The sequence below is a fragment of the Drosophila kikkawai genome, chromosome 3L (assembly GCF_030179895.1).
Source record: "Drosophila kikkawai strain 14028-0561.14 chromosome 3L, DkikHiC1v2, whole genome shotgun sequence".
In the NCBI taxonomy this organism is placed as follows: domain Eukaryota; kingdom Metazoa; phylum Arthropoda; class Insecta; order Diptera; family Drosophilidae; genus Drosophila; species Drosophila kikkawai.
Window position 1 is genome coordinate 2344070 of NC_091730.1, and position 16498 is coordinate 2360567.

At 40.9% G+C, this 16498-nt stretch overlaps 3 protein-coding genes across 3 annotated transcripts; all 3 read right to left on the reverse strand.

Annotated features, from left to right (window-relative positions):
- Positions 1-601: 601 nt before the first annotated feature.
- LOC108071565 (solute carrier family 2, facilitated glucose transporter member 4-like) lies at positions 602-2812 on the reverse strand. Its single transcript, XM_017162346.3, has 3 exons — positions 2320-2812; positions 1896-2068; positions 602-1811 (listed from the first exon to the last, which is right to left on the reverse strand). Exons 1-3 carry the CDS (start codon positions 2738-2740, stop codon positions 669-671), a joined length of 1737 nt encoding a protein of 578 aa, XP_017017835.2. The 5' UTR covers positions 2741-2812; the 3' UTR covers positions 602-668.
- An 885-nt stretch (positions 2813-3697) lies between these two features.
- Positions 3698-6116, reverse strand: Srg2 (Sting-regulated gene 2). Its single transcript, XM_017162451.3, has 3 exons — positions 5776-6116; positions 5092-5264; positions 3698-5027 (listed from the first exon to the last, which is right to left on the reverse strand). Exons 1-3 carry the CDS (start codon positions 6044-6046, stop codon positions 3894-3896), a joined length of 1578 nt encoding a protein of 525 aa, XP_017017940.1. The 5' UTR covers positions 6047-6116; the 3' UTR covers positions 3698-3893.
- Positions 6117-7996: 1880 nt separating this feature from the next.
- Positions 7997-9524, reverse strand: LOC108071602 (galactose-proton symporter). The gene is made up of 2 exons (XM_017162383.3): positions 9213-9524; positions 7997-9155 (listed from the first exon to the last, which is right to left on the reverse strand). The coding sequence occupies exons 1-2, from the start codon at positions 9522-9524 to the stop codon at positions 8034-8036; spliced, it is 1434 nt and encodes a 477-aa protein (XP_017017872.1). The 3' UTR covers positions 7997-8033.
- Positions 9525-16498: the final 6974 nt, after the last annotated feature.

The window sequence follows — 16498 nt, forward strand, 5'->3', positions numbered from 1 at the left end:
GATTTTCATAAAATTTTTACCAAAATTTTGAAATAATACCAGAAGCTCATGTTTCAAATTAGATTAAAATACGTTGAAAAACAACGAAGTTATAATTTTTTTGATTAATTCCCCGATCGTTCCTATGGCAGCTATAAGATATAGTGGTCCGATTTTCATAAAATTTTTACCAAAATTCTGGAATAATATAAAAAGGCTATATCTCAAAAATGATGGAATAATATTGAAAAACAGCCAAGTTAAAATTTTTTTTCTAAAAATTTATCGAACATTTGTATGGCAGCTATATGATATAGTCGTCCGATCCGGCCCGTTCCGACATATATAGCAGTGAGAGTATATAGAAGACTACATGCAAAGTTTCATTCAGATAGCTTTAAAACTGAGGGACTAGTTTGCGTAGAAACGGACAGACGGACGGACAGACGGACAGACGGACATGGCTAGATCGACTCGGCTGTTGATGCTGATCAAGAATATATATACTTTATAGGGTCGGAAACGTCTCCTTCACTGCGTTGCAAACTTCTGACTGAAATTATAATACCCTGCAAGGGTATAAAAACACAACTAAAACAGAAAAATACAACGCGGCAAGTGCTTGTGTTGAATTATAAATACTTTTATTATCTCCAATTTCCAATCTCTAATTAATCACATAACAAAACCTAGAAGCCCATGTTGAAGAATCTGCTGAACTTTTCCTGAGCCTCTCGCAAATTGGTCCTTCTCGTCTCCGGCAGGCAGAGGATCACAAAGACAAAACCAAATACATAGAGTGCTCCCACGGCGTACATGTATTCAGCTCCAACTGTGGTACCCCAATCGATCATTCTAATAATAATGAAAACCAGCATCTCCGCCACGAAGGTAAATGCTATAAAATGCTGCTTCACACCCAAAGGATAGGCCTCGGACAGGTAAGGAGACGTGGAGGTGAAGGCTATTCCTGCGAAGAACTCAAATACCAGCGTCATGATGGCATTTCCGATGTTGTACTCGTATCTGTAGATATTATACTGACCGGCAATCACAAAGGCCAGTACACCGCAGACCAAGAGTCCCAGGATGGTGGGCTTCTTGCGACCCGCCGACTCCATGCTGAAGGTGGCAATGAAGTTGCCCATCCACCGACAGATCCCAAAGCCACAGAGCCACGCCCAGGAGTCACTCAGGCCATACCCGTTGGAGTAGGAGTAGACCAGGGTCAAGTACATGAGCTGGTTGATGCTCAGGACATTCATACCTCGGAGGATCACCAGCCGGATGAAGGTGGGGATGGCCTGGCAAATGCTTTGGCCCATCGAGAGGTCCTTGTTGTGAGCCAGGTACCGCTTGTGCTCCGCCAGCTGCTCGAAGGTCTCGTTGGTCACGGTGTAAGGTCTCTGCAGGCGCCTCAAAGCATCGATGGCTCCCTGCTCATCGTTCTTCTTGGCCAGCATTATCACCGGAGATTCGATGCATAGCAGCGAGCCAATTAGCAAGGCAAGCAGTCCGTAGACTGCGCTCAGGACTCCCCTCATGTTCTCCGGCGAGAAGGAGTTCTTCAAGGGATACGCTTCATAGGTCCAAGCGGAGATGTACACGATCTGCACAAAGATGCCCAGGCCGAAGCACATCTGCTCAATGCTAGCCGTGATGAGTCCGCGCATGTAGGGCACCGAGACCTCTCCAGCCAGGGCTAAAAACGGGGCAAATACCAGTCCATTGGCTATCCCATCCAGGTAGGATCCTGCCAAGCTGGCTGAGCCATTGTTCCTGGTAGAGGCAATCACTATGCCGCCAATCATCACCAGGGTGGAGCTGAAGATCTGTGGAAAATGGTTTAAAATTAGTTCAAATATTTATTTAAAAATAATTTAAATTGAATTTATTATTATAATATAAGGACTAACCAGGACATGCTTCTTGGCCACTTTGTTGGTGAGAAAACAGCTAAGCACAGCTCCAATGATGCCGCCAATAAACCAGGCCAAGAAATTATGCTTGGTGGTGGTATAAAACAGGGTTCCATGGAAGCCAATGCTCCACGCAATGTTCATGCCTCCAGACACGAAAATGAGAGCCGCTAAGGATTGGGTTTAATAATTGTAAAAGATTATTAGGAGGGGTGAGAGAGATTTGTTACAGAAGGTAGAAGATTGATAGAAATATAGATGGATCAGTAGATCAGTAGATAGATAAATAGATAGACAGATAGATCGATAGATATATCGATTGACAGATAGGTAGAAAAATAGATAGATAGAAGATAGAACATCAATCTACCCTGTAAATGATTTTGTTATATATATTTTTGTAGTATCGACTCTGACTCACCTCCGCCCACAGCATTTGATTGTGGCTTGTTCTTCTGATTACGACTGTACCACCCGCCATTCACCGTCACATTCACGGTCTGCTGTGAGGGATACGATGGTGGTGGTGGCGGTGGTCCTCCATAGCCAGTTGATGATCCATAGTACTGAGGGGGATAACTTTGTTGTGGATTATATCCCTGATGTGGTGGATATTCCTGCTGTGGTAGATATCCCCCCTGCTGTGGTGGATAACCCTGCTGTGAGGGAAATCCCTGCTGCTGTGGTGGCGGATAACCTGAATAACCTGGCTGCTGGCTATGTGGCGAGGCCCAAGAAAGTCCTGGCTGAGGATAACTTGGCTGAGGAAATCCCAGTGGTGGTGGAGCACTGGCAAAGCCCATTGGCGGAGGCTCCGGTGCTGTGAACTTGTCGTTTCCCATTTCGTCGTAGTTTTCCTTGTTGCTCTTCCAGAGGGCAACCAACCCCGCGTATGAGCAATGTGCAACTGGTTGACGGATGGTCGGGGCCAATGATTATAAGCATTTGGCAATGCGACCAAAAATGATAATTGAACAGGGGCCAAGGCTTATCGGCACCACACTGATAAGAGCAGCAAATGGCCAGCGATAAGCACGAGGATCCTTATCTTAATGTGTTTGTTGAATTATATACAATGCTATACCCTCTAGGGGGGATGAATATAAAGGTGTTTCGGTTAATATCTGATCGCTAGAGTTTAGATAACACCTGTTTAATAATACTATAAGAAGAATTACTATGTGAAAATATAGAGAATCGCAATAAGTTTAAAATTAAACTAGTTTTATCTCTACATTTTGATTTAGAAACGTGACTTTTTTTTAATTTACAGGGGGGTTCCCTCTTATCTTATCTTATCTTAAACTACGTTTTAAAAGTGCAATAAAACGTATACATTTTTGTTAAATTGAGTTAAATAGAGTGAATTATAAACACACCCCTTTCCAAGGGCCTTCACAACGGTGGCTAAAAGTTTTCCTTATTAATCAGAAGCCTTGAGTCATTGACATTATTTATGGCAATTGTAAAGTTTTGAAAACTTTGATTAAAGTTTACACGGGTCTTGGGTTATTTAACTTTTTAAAGAATATTCTTTTAGGAAGGAAAATTGATTGGCAGAATATTTATTTATTTAATAATTAAATATTATATTTATTAAGCGATAAATAAACCTGAAACCTATTAAGTAATATTTTTTTCGATTTATGAATAACTAGATAAGGATCCTTTATATCAGCTAAGGTAATTCCCCTTTTGGTTTTTCCCAATTGACCCAAGTATTGGTCATTAAAAGTAATAACATTTCGTGGTGAAATTGGTCCTAAAAACCGAGTTCTTTAAAAATTAAACCACTTAAATTTTTGTTTGTTATTTGAAAGCTTTTTAAACACATTTTATTTTAAATTTGTTTCGCATTTATTTATAAGTTATAAATACTTTAATACACACAATTGTTGTCAATATTTTCCTCCATCAATACTTCTTTTGGCTTATTTAGGGATAAGCTGAAGTACCTTTAATTTCCGTAGATACAATTTTCACATTTTCCCTCAATTAAAAGCGCATATTAATGAATCGACTGAACTGCTCCTGGGCTCCCCGCATGGTCATCATTCGGGTTTCCGGGAAGGAAACGCAGCCCAGGATAAAGCCACCAATGTACATGCCACCCATAATGTAGAAGTAGTTGTATCCCTGCATCAGGTTGTAGTCGCACACCTGGATGATGAGGAAGACGAACATCTCCACGATAAAGGTGAAGGAGATAAAGTGCTGCTTGACACCCAAAGGATAGGCCTCCGCAATGTACGCGGAGCTGGGCGTGAAGGCGATGCCCGAGAAGAAGGCAAAGAACAGAATGAGGATGGTCACTCCACTCATGTAATTACCAAAACCGTACCGCCCTCCAATGCCAAAGGAAAGGCAGGCAGCAACGAGCAGGCCCACCACCATGGGCTTCTTCCTGCCCAGGCAGTCGGCGGTGAAGGCAGAGATCAGGGTGCCCAGCCAGCGGCAGAAGGCAAAGGCAATGTAGAAGCCCTGGGCGCTGCTCAGTCCATAGCTGAGGTAGATGGAGAGCATCAGCGTGATTATCACGAAGGAGGAGAGGCTCATGGCGTTGAGGGCTCGCAGATAGGCGAGTCTCAGGAACGTGGGCATCGCTTGACCAATGCTCTCCTTCAGAGTCATACTCTTGTTCTCCGCCAGATAGCGCTTGTGCTCCGCCAGCTGTTCGTAGGTCTCATCCGTCAACACGGCCGGCTTCTGCAGGCGCCGCAGGGCATCGATGGCCCCCGACTCGTCGTTGTTGGCCAACATTAGCACCGGTGACTCAATGGTCATAAAGGTGCCCAAAAGCAGGGCAAGGAATCCGTAGATGGTGCTCAGCACTCCCTTCATGTTCTCGGCCGTGAAGTCGTTGTACGTAGTGTAATAGCCGTAACTCCAGGAAGTGCTATAGACGATCTGCAGTAGAATGCCAATGCCATAGCAGAGCTGCTCCGTGCTGGTGGCATTAATGCCACGCTTATAGGCCACCGAAACTTCGGCGGCCAGAGCCATGAATGGAGCAAACACCAGGCCGTTGGCTATACCGTCCAAGTAGCAGGCAGCTACGGTTCCACTTCCATTCTGGTGGGTGCAGGCGATCACCAATCCACCGATTGTGACCAGAACCGAAGCGAATTGCTAAAAGAAGGGGAATAAAGGTTAGTAGGAGCCCTAGCAAGTGAGCAGAGAAATTCTTGCTTACCAGAACCATCTTCTTGGGCACCTTGTTGGTCAGCCCGCAGGTCACAAGAGCTCCAATGATGGCGCCAATGAACCAGGCTATAAAGTTGTGCTTAGACGTAAGATAGCCGATGGGTCCTCGGAAGCCAATTGCCCACGCTATGTTCATGCCTCCGGAGATGAAGATTAGACCAGCTGGGAATGGAAAAGGGAAGTTGAGGCTATGAAATCGATTGAAAATACCAGAATATATGACCCTTTGTCAACTAATAATTCATTTAAACGTTTAATCCGCTTCTTATAAGTATCTAAAAATATATTCTTATATTATTTTTTTAAGTGTTTTCTTGGTACTCTACCCTGTATCTAAGCTAGAACCCGTTGGGAATTCTAAGCATCGATGCGAGGGAAAAAACAAACCTCGATAATCGGCAATAGTTCTTTTTGTTGTTTTTATTCCAGTCGCTTTTTTATTTTATTTATTCATTGTTGTCCTTTTATTTTTATATTTATAAAATGTAATTTTTTTGTTTATTATATTAATTAATTTATTTTTTTTTTTTTTTTTGTTAGAAGCTTACGTCACTGTCCCTAATCTACTGATATTCCTGGAATATCAGAGCGTTTTCGGGCAGACCAGATAAGATTATCATCATGGTCTTTTTTGACGAGTTACTAGCTTACTGAATGCCAAAAGTCAACTCACCTGAGCCTATGGCATTCGCCTGAGGCTTGTTCTTTTGGTTGTAAGAGCAACATCCTCCGCGAGGAGGCTCCACTCGAGTGGGAGGATCCCGCGGAGGCTGCGCTGGTGGCGGAGGAGGTCCTCCATATGTGTGTGCAGGAGTCATCTGTGGTTGTCCATAGTTCTGGGCTGGATATCCTGGCTGTGGGTATCCTGGTTGTGGGTATCCTGGCTGCTGGGGTGGTGCTGTGAAAACCACCTGCTGCGGGCCTCCAAACTTGTCGTTCTGCATTCTATTCTTTTCACTCTTTTACCGAAGCGAACCGTCTTCGCAAGAGGTCGATTTATAACTGGGCACTGGATCCGCAGGCCGAATGATTTTTATATTTTCACCGAGATCGGGCCTGGCCAACTGATACTGGAGTGTGGAGAGCTTATCGCAGGTGCCAGGCATTGATTAGAGGGGACAGGCTACATAGTAACGAGTGCGAGCGCCCGATAAGGACTCTTATCGCAATGTTTGTGAATAATGGTAAGCCGTATGGTATATGGGGTGGGAGTATATACAACCCACTTGGGATCACAGCGAGTCTGATTTGGCATAGAAGTGTGCCTGTCAGCCGGAGATGTGGGTACTTTCCCCCGTAATGAGTGGACACCTGTGCCAAGGTCCATGACAGAGGATGAATCATACTCCATAAATGATTCTTGGAAATATATTATAGCTAAATAACTTGGTTTATGGCTTTTTATTGCTCGTTACTTGGAGTAAAATTGCTCAACAAACAATTTTAATTTTCTAGCAAAAAAGATATTGCCAATTAATCTGAAGAATGGGGCACCCCCTGAATTTTTAAAAAGCCTTTAACTTGTTTGAGGTTAAAATCTGAATCATAAAATGTTTATCGTTTTTATTATAGTATTTCCGGGAAGTGGATGATTACTGTTTTGTCTTTAAATAAATGGTATCACTGGCGATCTAAGGAAAAGGCAACTGAAATAAAACAATCATCAATCATTTTAAAACAGTTAAATTAAGAATAACCTTTTGTTAACTTTATAATTAGTCATAAATTGCCTTCTCTATAATGTATTTAATATATTTTATATTCAATAAAACATCATTACCATGTAGCATACAGGGAATTTTATTTATTTCAATTTCCATTATATATTTCATGAAACTGTTTAATATAAATTACAAAACTTGAAATATATCTTTAAAACTTCATTTACTTATTTTTTCGACCTGGATTTTCGGTTATTAACCTTTGGCCCGTCCTTGGAAGGATAAAAGAAAGCATACAGTGTGGAGCCCAGCATCATTACATTATAACAAAAGTCCTGTCATGACAAGGAAAACATATAAATAGATATTATACTTTAGAATTATTTATTAAAAGATTGAAATTAACACCGTTACCAATATGTTTTTCTTGTTCTTTATTATAAAGTTGCAGGCTGCTCCAATAACTCCAACAATAAACCAGAAAACAGCTATGGCTAAAAGCAAATAAATCAATTTTTTGTCATTAGAGAAATGTTATAAAAATATTCTAGGAATTTTTTTCGATTCCGATAAGATAATCTCACCTGATTCCCACGCACTTGACTGCAATTTGTTACCCCTGATGCCTTTGGCTTTGTCATCCCACGTGGACCTGGTCTTCTTGTTAATTTGACTCATTTTCTGTGGCTAAAGAACACCTTTCAGGGCTTTGTTCAAATTAAAACTGAATTCCTAGAGGTTGTGACAATATTTGTACTCAATATTAGCTTATTTTATGGCCAGTAGTTGACCATTATCGTGGCGTTTTAGATAGAGAAACATAAGTGGCTCGGGGAATACATGCAAAAAAATCTTTTTAGATTTGCAATTTTATAAATTTTTGCACTTATATTAATTTAAACGTAAATTTTGTTTAATATTTTTAATAAATTGGGGGTATTTGGAAACGTTTATTTAAGTATTTTAATATATAAATAATATTTTAAATACTTTTCATATATTTTCTATTTTAAAAAGTTTTTTTTTATATTTAAATTTCTTTTCTTTTGATTTATTAAAGATTTTTGAAAGGGTATTCCCAACTTCAGCGTATAAAAAAGTTAGATTTTTTCAAAGCCTCTGTTATCACTGTTTACTTTTCTATAATTTCAATTGCAAAAAGGGGATTTCCCCTTATAAAAACACCTACTATCCACCGTTACCCACAGCACTGACCCCATAAGCTTCGATTAGTTCACTGTCATCATATTTATTTATATTTATTAAACACTCAAAAGTCCTTGTTGAACCACTTGGCAAACTTTTGCTGCGCCTCCGCCAGAGTGACGAGTCTCGTCTCCGGCAGACAGAAGATTCCCAGGAGAAAAAACACCATGGACAGGGAGCCCAACACCTGAAAGTAGGTCGCAATCCCCTCCAGAGAAGGAGCAAAACTGCAGAGTAGCAGTCGCGTGATCAACTCCATCACATAGACCACAGCCACCAGGTGTGGCTTCACCGCCAAAGGAAATCCCTCCGTAAGGTACACAGCCGAGGCACACTGACCCAATCCCGCAAAGAACTGCAGACTCAGTAGCACCACCAGAGCGGTGATCATGTGCGGAGTTCGTCCAAACAAATTAGCAAAGGCAAAGGCAAAGGAGCCCGTAGAGAAGGTGCCAAAGAGAGTGGGTTTCTTGCGCCCAGTAGTGTCCATGAGGAGCACCACACAGAAGCAGCCACACCAACGCAGGACCCCAAATACCACATACGGCCAGGCCTGAAAGCTGCTCACCAGCTGGCTGGCCGTCTCGAAGAGAGCACTCCAAATGACCAGATTGAGGCACAGGGAACCCAGCAGCCGGTGGGCCAGGATCTTGAGCAGCGGCGGCAGTCCCTTCTGCAGGCTCAGCCACCAGCACATCTCTCGACTGGCGGCCACATACAGTTTGTGCTCGTCCAGCCGTAGAAGGGTCTCGCTGGTTACCATATAGGGACGCTGCAGGTGTCGCAACGCCACCACCGCCCGCTGCTCGTTGGAGCGCATCAGCAGGTGCACCGGTGACTCCACACACAAGGTCAAGGCCAAGGCCAGGGCTATCACGCCATAGATAATGGAGAGCACGCCGTGCACCTGATCGGCCACAATGGCCACGTTCCACTCTGTACGCCACACGGCCGTGTAGATAAGCTGCATCAGGATGCCCGTGTTGGTGGCCAGCTGCTCCACCGTGGAGGCCAGCAAACCACGGATGCCATTGACCGCGATCTCACCCACAGTGCTGAGGGCTGGGACAAAGACCAGGCCATTGGCCAGACCATCCAGATACCGGGCGGCGATCACAGCGGAAGAGCTCTCGGGCCAGGCCAGAAACAGGATGCCAGAGGCTATCACCAGGCAAGAGCCGAGGATCTGTTAGGTATTTATTTTATTTGAAATATTTCTGGATATAGGAGTAAACCTACTCACATATATCGGCTTCTGGGGCAGTCGGTGGGTGCAAAAAGCCCCGAAAATGGCTCCCAGAGTGGCGGTGGCATACCAGGCCACCTGCATGTGCACCGTAAGCAGGAGTTGATCACGATGAGCGGAATGCACGGCGAATCCTGCGCCCCAGGCCAGGCTCATGCCGCCGGAGATGAGGACAAAGGAGGCAGAGCCCAAAGCATTCCACTGCGAGTGATTTTTGTGGCCCAAACGGAGGAAGGTGACCACTGGCGGTGGCGGTGAAGAACTGGCAAGCGAATCCTGCGCCGGCGACTGGCTCTTTTTCGCCGACATTTCGGATCCGTTTACGCGGCGGCCGACCCAATCACCTCTATTTATAAGTCGCCGCCAGGGGATCAACGTTTTATCAGCTTATCAGCCCCTGCATATCCATAACCATAACGGAGGCAATTGCTCTGGCAGGGGCCATAAAGTCATCGACAGTAGCAGGCAGGCATCAATCGGGACAGGGAAAATCAATATGCTCACTCCCCCATTTAATTAACACTACTTTCACGGGCATAAATCATATCCGGAGGGGGTTCTGGCGATAGCTAATCAATGTTTTGGTTCCTGGGAAGGCTACCTGTCCGATTGCGGCTCAGATTGCACACGTGGCGATAGCTGGAAGCGACTTTCAGGGGGTTTTGTTGTAAATTTCTATGTTTTTAAATTCAAAAGAAATTTAATTAATTTTTGTTAAGCGGAAATTATGTAATTATTAAAATTTTTAACGCTTAAAGCATTAACCTGATTAATGACATATTTTTTGTGGCTCAAGTAAATGAGTTTTTTTAGCTTAACAAAAAGAGTAAATATAAATGTACTAAATTTTTTATAAAATAATATTTTAAATAATTCCTTAACTCTATTTAATTAAAAAATAAATTGATCAAGTTAATAGTCAGCCACAGAAAAAAAATTTTAATTTTAAATTTGAAAAAAATGTTGAAAATATTATTTATTTATTTTAAATTTAATATTATTTATTTAAAATTTTAAATTTGAAAAAATAAATTAGAAAATATTATTTATTTATTTAAATTTAATATTATTTATTTTAAATTTTAAATAAATAAATTATTATTTTTTGTATATTTTTTTTCTAAAATTTAAAATTTTAATTTTTTAATATTTGATTATTTTTTTTTTTTTTATTTAAAATAAAAAAATACATTTTCTTATTTTTTTTTTCATTTAAAATCTAAAATAAAACAACAAAATATAACCTTATTTTCATAACATTTCCCTCACTCGTAGTTTTACTTTAGCTTTTACATTTAACTTTTTACTGAAAATCCTACAAAAAATGGCACATTCAGCATAATGGACTTTGAAATAACAATAAAATGTAATTAAATTTGTTGTCAAGATTTTTATGCATAACTTTTTATGCTGTTCATTACTTTTTACAAGCTGTAGCTCTCAATCTGCGGTGGCTAAATATTTAAATTAAAATTCTGAACTTACCCAATGGAATCTCAAACGAAATCAGATCTCCGGCATCAATTTCCAGATACGTTTTGTGTGGCTAAACGAGAATTTCTGCCGACTGGCAAGAAAATGCAGGGGAAAAGCGGAAGGAAAATAGGGAAACCCCAAACCCAGAGCCTCTCGCTGGCCTCCCCTGTCTGGCACTGCATTGCGGCAGGCATATTAACTCCGGCCAGCAGATTAAACACGGCCAATATCATTGCATTTGCCGCCTGGTTTATGGGCTGAATAGCTGGCTGCGACTTTTCCAACCAGCGGATTTCCATTCCCGACTCCCAACTCCCGACTCGTCGTGAGTATGCCCAAAATACACGGCATTCGTTCACATAAGAAAAGTGGGGGGAAAATGGCGCTAAAACTTTTATCGCAGGTGCTTTCCCGGCCTTCCTGTGAGTTTCCCGGCCTAGCTGGGTATAGTTTTCAAACAGAACTTGCCGCCAAGTTGGCGATAGTGTTTGACTATGTGCGCACAAGCCGGGGTCCTGGGCGTTAAAATAAATTTAATTTTATCGCTACATAAATACAGGCTCTCGAGTTCTTGGAGTTACCCGAGTTTCCAGCACTTTGTTGGAGTTGTCCCTCAAGTGACACTTCCGTCCGGCCGGCAGGCCATAAATCCCCAAAGGAAGAGCGCTCTTTGAAGTATTTTCTATTTTCTATTTTTTATTTTCCACTTGGATCCTGTGCGCACCCACATATTAATTAGAGCCCGCCGCCACTTCGGCGATCATTTGAATGGCCAACACTTTTATGGCCACTCAGGCGAAAATATAAATAAATGTTATATTGATCTGATGCCGTTTTATGGCCCAACAAAACACAACACAGCACAACACACAGAGAGAGTCAGCTGAAATGGGCAATTTTCCATTTTTTCCCAAAGCATCTTCAAAGATTTACGAGCTTTGGGAGGCGGGAAAAAAAGTGGAGCCACAGCGAAAAGAGGAAATTGTTCAAACATGAACACGGTTTTAGATAAGAAGCATCTGTTAGCGATTAAGTCCCAGCAGCAGAGCACGGCCTAGCACTTGTATGTGCATATCTATCTATTAATACAACCGCCACTTGAGCCTATGTAACAAGTAACCCGAAATATGACCTCCTGTGAGCGGTCTGGGTTTGTTCAAGATATGCGCTATCGGGTTGCCTGTGTGCACCCTTATCTCACTTAAAATACTTCCCACGATCGGGAACTGTCCGATGCGTGGGTCTAGAACTAATATCTAAATGTACATTCTCATGTTAGCTATATAAGCTAGGGTTTGAATGGAATAAAATCAGTTTCTTACAAAAACTCAACACATGAAGACTTCTCATTTATTTGGGGTTTTCAGAAATGGAAACGAAAATTGTATAACATAAACTTGGCTAGAAACAAAAGGCCAAGTGGAAATTTCTCTCTATAAAATAAGGAAAGCGCAGACTGTGTCGCAGACATGTGAGTGTGTGTGTGGCAAGGAAATTTGCGGCGGCTGCTGTTCGTCATATTGCGCATACGCCGCGTGTGCATACGTAATTTAAAATGCATATTATGCCAGCAGCCCCATGATGCAGAGGATATATACACACACACACACACAAGACTTGGGCTCTTTCAATTAGGACAAAGTTGAGTGAATAAAATGCTCCAAGGAGGAAATGTTTTAGCCAAGGACAAGGCCTCACCTCAAGAGTCTCACGTGTTGCCAAGTTTTCGGCCAACTTTTCAGTCAATATTTCATCGTCAACTTTGACTCTGGGCCATCGATCGGGTGGTGGGACGACTCCCCTTCCTAAGGCTGCCATAAACAATAAATCCCAAGTTAATGTACTGAAATAATAGAGTTTTTCCTAGGCTCCCAGTAGTTTGTTTTTGGCCTGCGGAAATTATGTTTATGCAAATCCCAATAAAACGTCAAGAAAGTCGGGAAGTCGGGGTCCAAATTAATTTAGTGCGTGCCCTGGATGAGTCCTCGCACAAATCCTGATTAACTCTGGTTGCTCCTCTGAAAATAAAGAAGACAACAAATGTGCACTTTAGTCAGGAGCCAGAAAGACAAAACCAATTGTTACAGCGCACACACGCTCCGCTCTCGTATATTAATATATGGTGTCTATATATCCCGGCGAGTCCTTGTGTCGGTTAATGCAGGCTAATAAATTTCGGCGACATTTGTACCTTTTGTGGAGGCGTGGCATCACGGCACATTCTTCCATTGTTAACACGAGGCGGAGGCGTCACAAATTCCCAGCCTTTTTCCTTGCTGTGTCCTTCGCCTTCGTGAAACGTCAAAGATGCCTGAAAAATGGACACAATTCATTCGCAACAGCAGCCGGAGCTGGAAAATGGGAAAAGGAAAAGTGCGGAAAAATCCCAGAAGGGGAATAGCTGCAGCAGCTCCTGAAATTTAGTTGTTGGATCGCTCCGTTCAAGCAAGTGATTTGTTTTGCTTCGTTTGGCAACAAATCAGAAGATAAACGACATCGATTGCGGCAAAGGACATGGCCGTAGCAGCAGCAGCAGACCCAAAAAGGATTCGCCAGCCGCAAATTATGAGTCCTGACCGGGTACACATTTATATTATAGTATATATAATATGGTACACAAGTTGTGTGTATATAAATGGCACTCAATGCCCTGTATAAATACAATTTTAAGCCAAACTAAGCGCCACATTGTGTGCAATTAAAATTGCATTATGTGTGTAAACATTTTGGCAATTTTTGGCAATTTACTTTTTCGGAAATATGTGTGCAATTTTTGTTCTTTTTGTTGTACACCTGTCGCAAATTTTATTACTCTCCTGCCAGAAGCATTTAATTATATACACAGAACACATATAAAGGTTAAAGTTTTCACAAAAATAATTGAAAACGATTTGAGTTTAAATTATTCAGAGAGGAATAACATGAATATTTATTCATCGGGTCATTGGCACTTGCCTTTTGCAGAAATCTTTCTGTTTCTCGATTTATTTAAATTTAAATTTAAAGAACCTTTCCTCTAGGGATTTTCCTGCTGTAAAAGCAACTCATTTGCATAAGCAATAACAAAACTTTGGGCCATAAAGGTTGATAAACTTAACGCGAAATACAAAATGTAAATGAGTTGCCCGCTCATATATGGGTTATCTAATTAAATGTTATGTTTTCGTTGGAATACAAGACACTTACAATGTTAATTTAGCTGCTCGGCGGCGTATCTTAGTGGCCCGGATGGTTTACACTTTTAACGAGCCACTCAAACTTTAAGCCATGAAGAAAGTGTGTGTGCCAAGGATAATAACTTTTATCACACCTGCCATAAACCCGGCCCACACTAATGGCGCACATAAATCAATCATAATTGTCCTTGTTAACTGCAATCATGAATATTTCCTCGGCGTGTGCATAAAGCAAATGACAGTCATGCCATATACATAGCCATCGCACCGTCGCACATAACATAACTACACATCCCACAAACACCAAGGGCCCGGAATATCCTTTGCCAGGAATTTGAGGCACTGGGAACAATCGGGGGGCTAAAAATTATATGTGATAAATTGGTTTAGAAAAGAATTAAAAGGGATGAAAAATTGTAGGATGTTTCACAGATTATGGTTGAAATTATTATATATTATCTGCAATATATCTAAGCAAAATTTTATTTTAAAATATGGCAAAATATTTAAAGAATCCTTTAATAAATGTATTTAACACTATTTTTTATGAGATTAAAATCCTAAAAGTTCCTGATACTTATTTAAATATATTTAAAATTGTAAACTCTCAGGTTCTTTATTATTAATATTTCCAACGGATGGCTTTTATTTAACACAATTTCCAAAGTGACCGTCCCTTCATTTTTACAAAATCCAACATAAATCGGTCTCTTATCGATAGCTGGTCACACTAAAAAGCGCAATATACAAATGAGATGTTTACAAAATATATATTTAATATTTATTATAATTATATAATTAATTTTAATATTTATATTTCTATTTTTGATTTGTTTTAATATTTTCTCCCAAATTAAACTCCTTCTAAAACGTTTCTCTCGGTGCCTTTCTGTGTATGTTGGCCCCGATGTTTGTGGGCCTAATTGCTCCTCGGATTCTGGCCATGGATCCGACCCGAATTAGGCCCGCTGAAAGATTGCATCAAATGAGGTTTAATTAATTTTCGAACCCACACCCGCAACGGGTATTTGACAGGACACAGGACACGGGAGTAGGAGTAGGCCATTGTTGTTGGGCCACAGACCCAATGTGTTTGCTTTAGTTAATTGATTTTCTTTCAGTGCGTTCCATTTGCATAACAATCCACGGGCGCCGCCCTTTCAAAACCAAAAGTGAGTCGAGGGGGGAAAAACGAAAAGTGACCAGTGGAAAAGTGAAAAGTGAAAGCAGCGAAAAGCCAACTGGTTCTGGTATTTGTGTTGTGTTTTAAAACTGAAATTAGAACCCATCAGAATTGTCATTGGCACACTTTAGTTCAATTTCCATTTAATTGGTTTTTTACTCCGCTCCGTTTTTTCAATGAAAAATTTAACATATATATATCGCTGGTTTTGATGACTTAAATGCCGTCTAAGTGGTTAAATTATGGAATTAAAAATTTTAATTGGTCGCAGGTTGAGGCCTCTCCACATTTAAATTAAAAAGAAGTGTAAGTATTTATGAACGTGTGTAATAATAAATGTGTGTGTGTGTGGGGCTAAATTGCTTTATAAATAAGCAATGAGCTGTGGGCTTTAATTGCGATTTGGTTCGTTGCTCTGCCAGGACTGACCTTTAAGCCGTAAATAGTTGACTGGGCTTAAAGTGGGGGGTCTAAGTTCAAGGATAGGAGAGAGAGTTCGAGAGAGGTTGCTGGGAATTTTAAAGCGCCTCCTCCGACAGGCGAAAATGAATGGGTTAATCAGGGCAAGTCAAGACTAGCCTGCACGTACGCCAGGACTCACGATTTGCAGCTCATTAGCAGCCACAGGCTGGACACATGTCCAAACTGCTAAGCGGGCTCTAAATCACTGACACACGACTATCCAGGCCTTCGATTCCGCTGCCCGGCTCAATTAGTCAACAATTACCAGCGACGACAATCCAAACTGCTCTGGTCACCGGTGGAGGAGCAGCTGGAGGCCCTGGATTTAGTGTTGTGCGACGTGGCAGGGTGGCCTATCTCAGGTCTAATGGCTTATGAGTAGTCACGTGCCCGGGATGCCAATGTACTCTGGCAAGGAGTACCATACATAGCCCAGTCTCCTTCCTGAAACTCCCAACTCTCGACTGGCTTTTCCCCTTTTGCTCGCTTGTCTATCATCGTGTGCGAGACACGGCAAGTTTTCTGCGCAAATTTAAATAATTATACAGGTATTAATCCGGCAGATAATTTCCTGCTTTCACTGAGAGAAAAGTGGGGATTTTATAGTGAAACTTGATCAAATTTTTATCAATTTAAAAAATGCAAACTTACACAATTTAATAATAATAATATAATAAATAATAATTTAAATAATTATAAAGGAATTTTTAAAAAATTAAAAAAAAAGATTCTTATTTGACATAACTAATATTAAGTTAAAAAGCCTTAAAAAAAATTGTTAAAAAATATTTATTAATTTTTTGAAGGTAAATTTCATAACTTATTTTTAAAAAATATTATTTTTAATTTTAAAATAAAGTCGCAATGTTTGAAATAAATATAAATTCATTTCCTAAAGTTCCCTTTAATTCCCAATTTTAAAATAATATTTAATTCAGGACTTTTTTCAAGTGAATAGCTGAAAAGCTCTGGCTGAAAACTGGGCC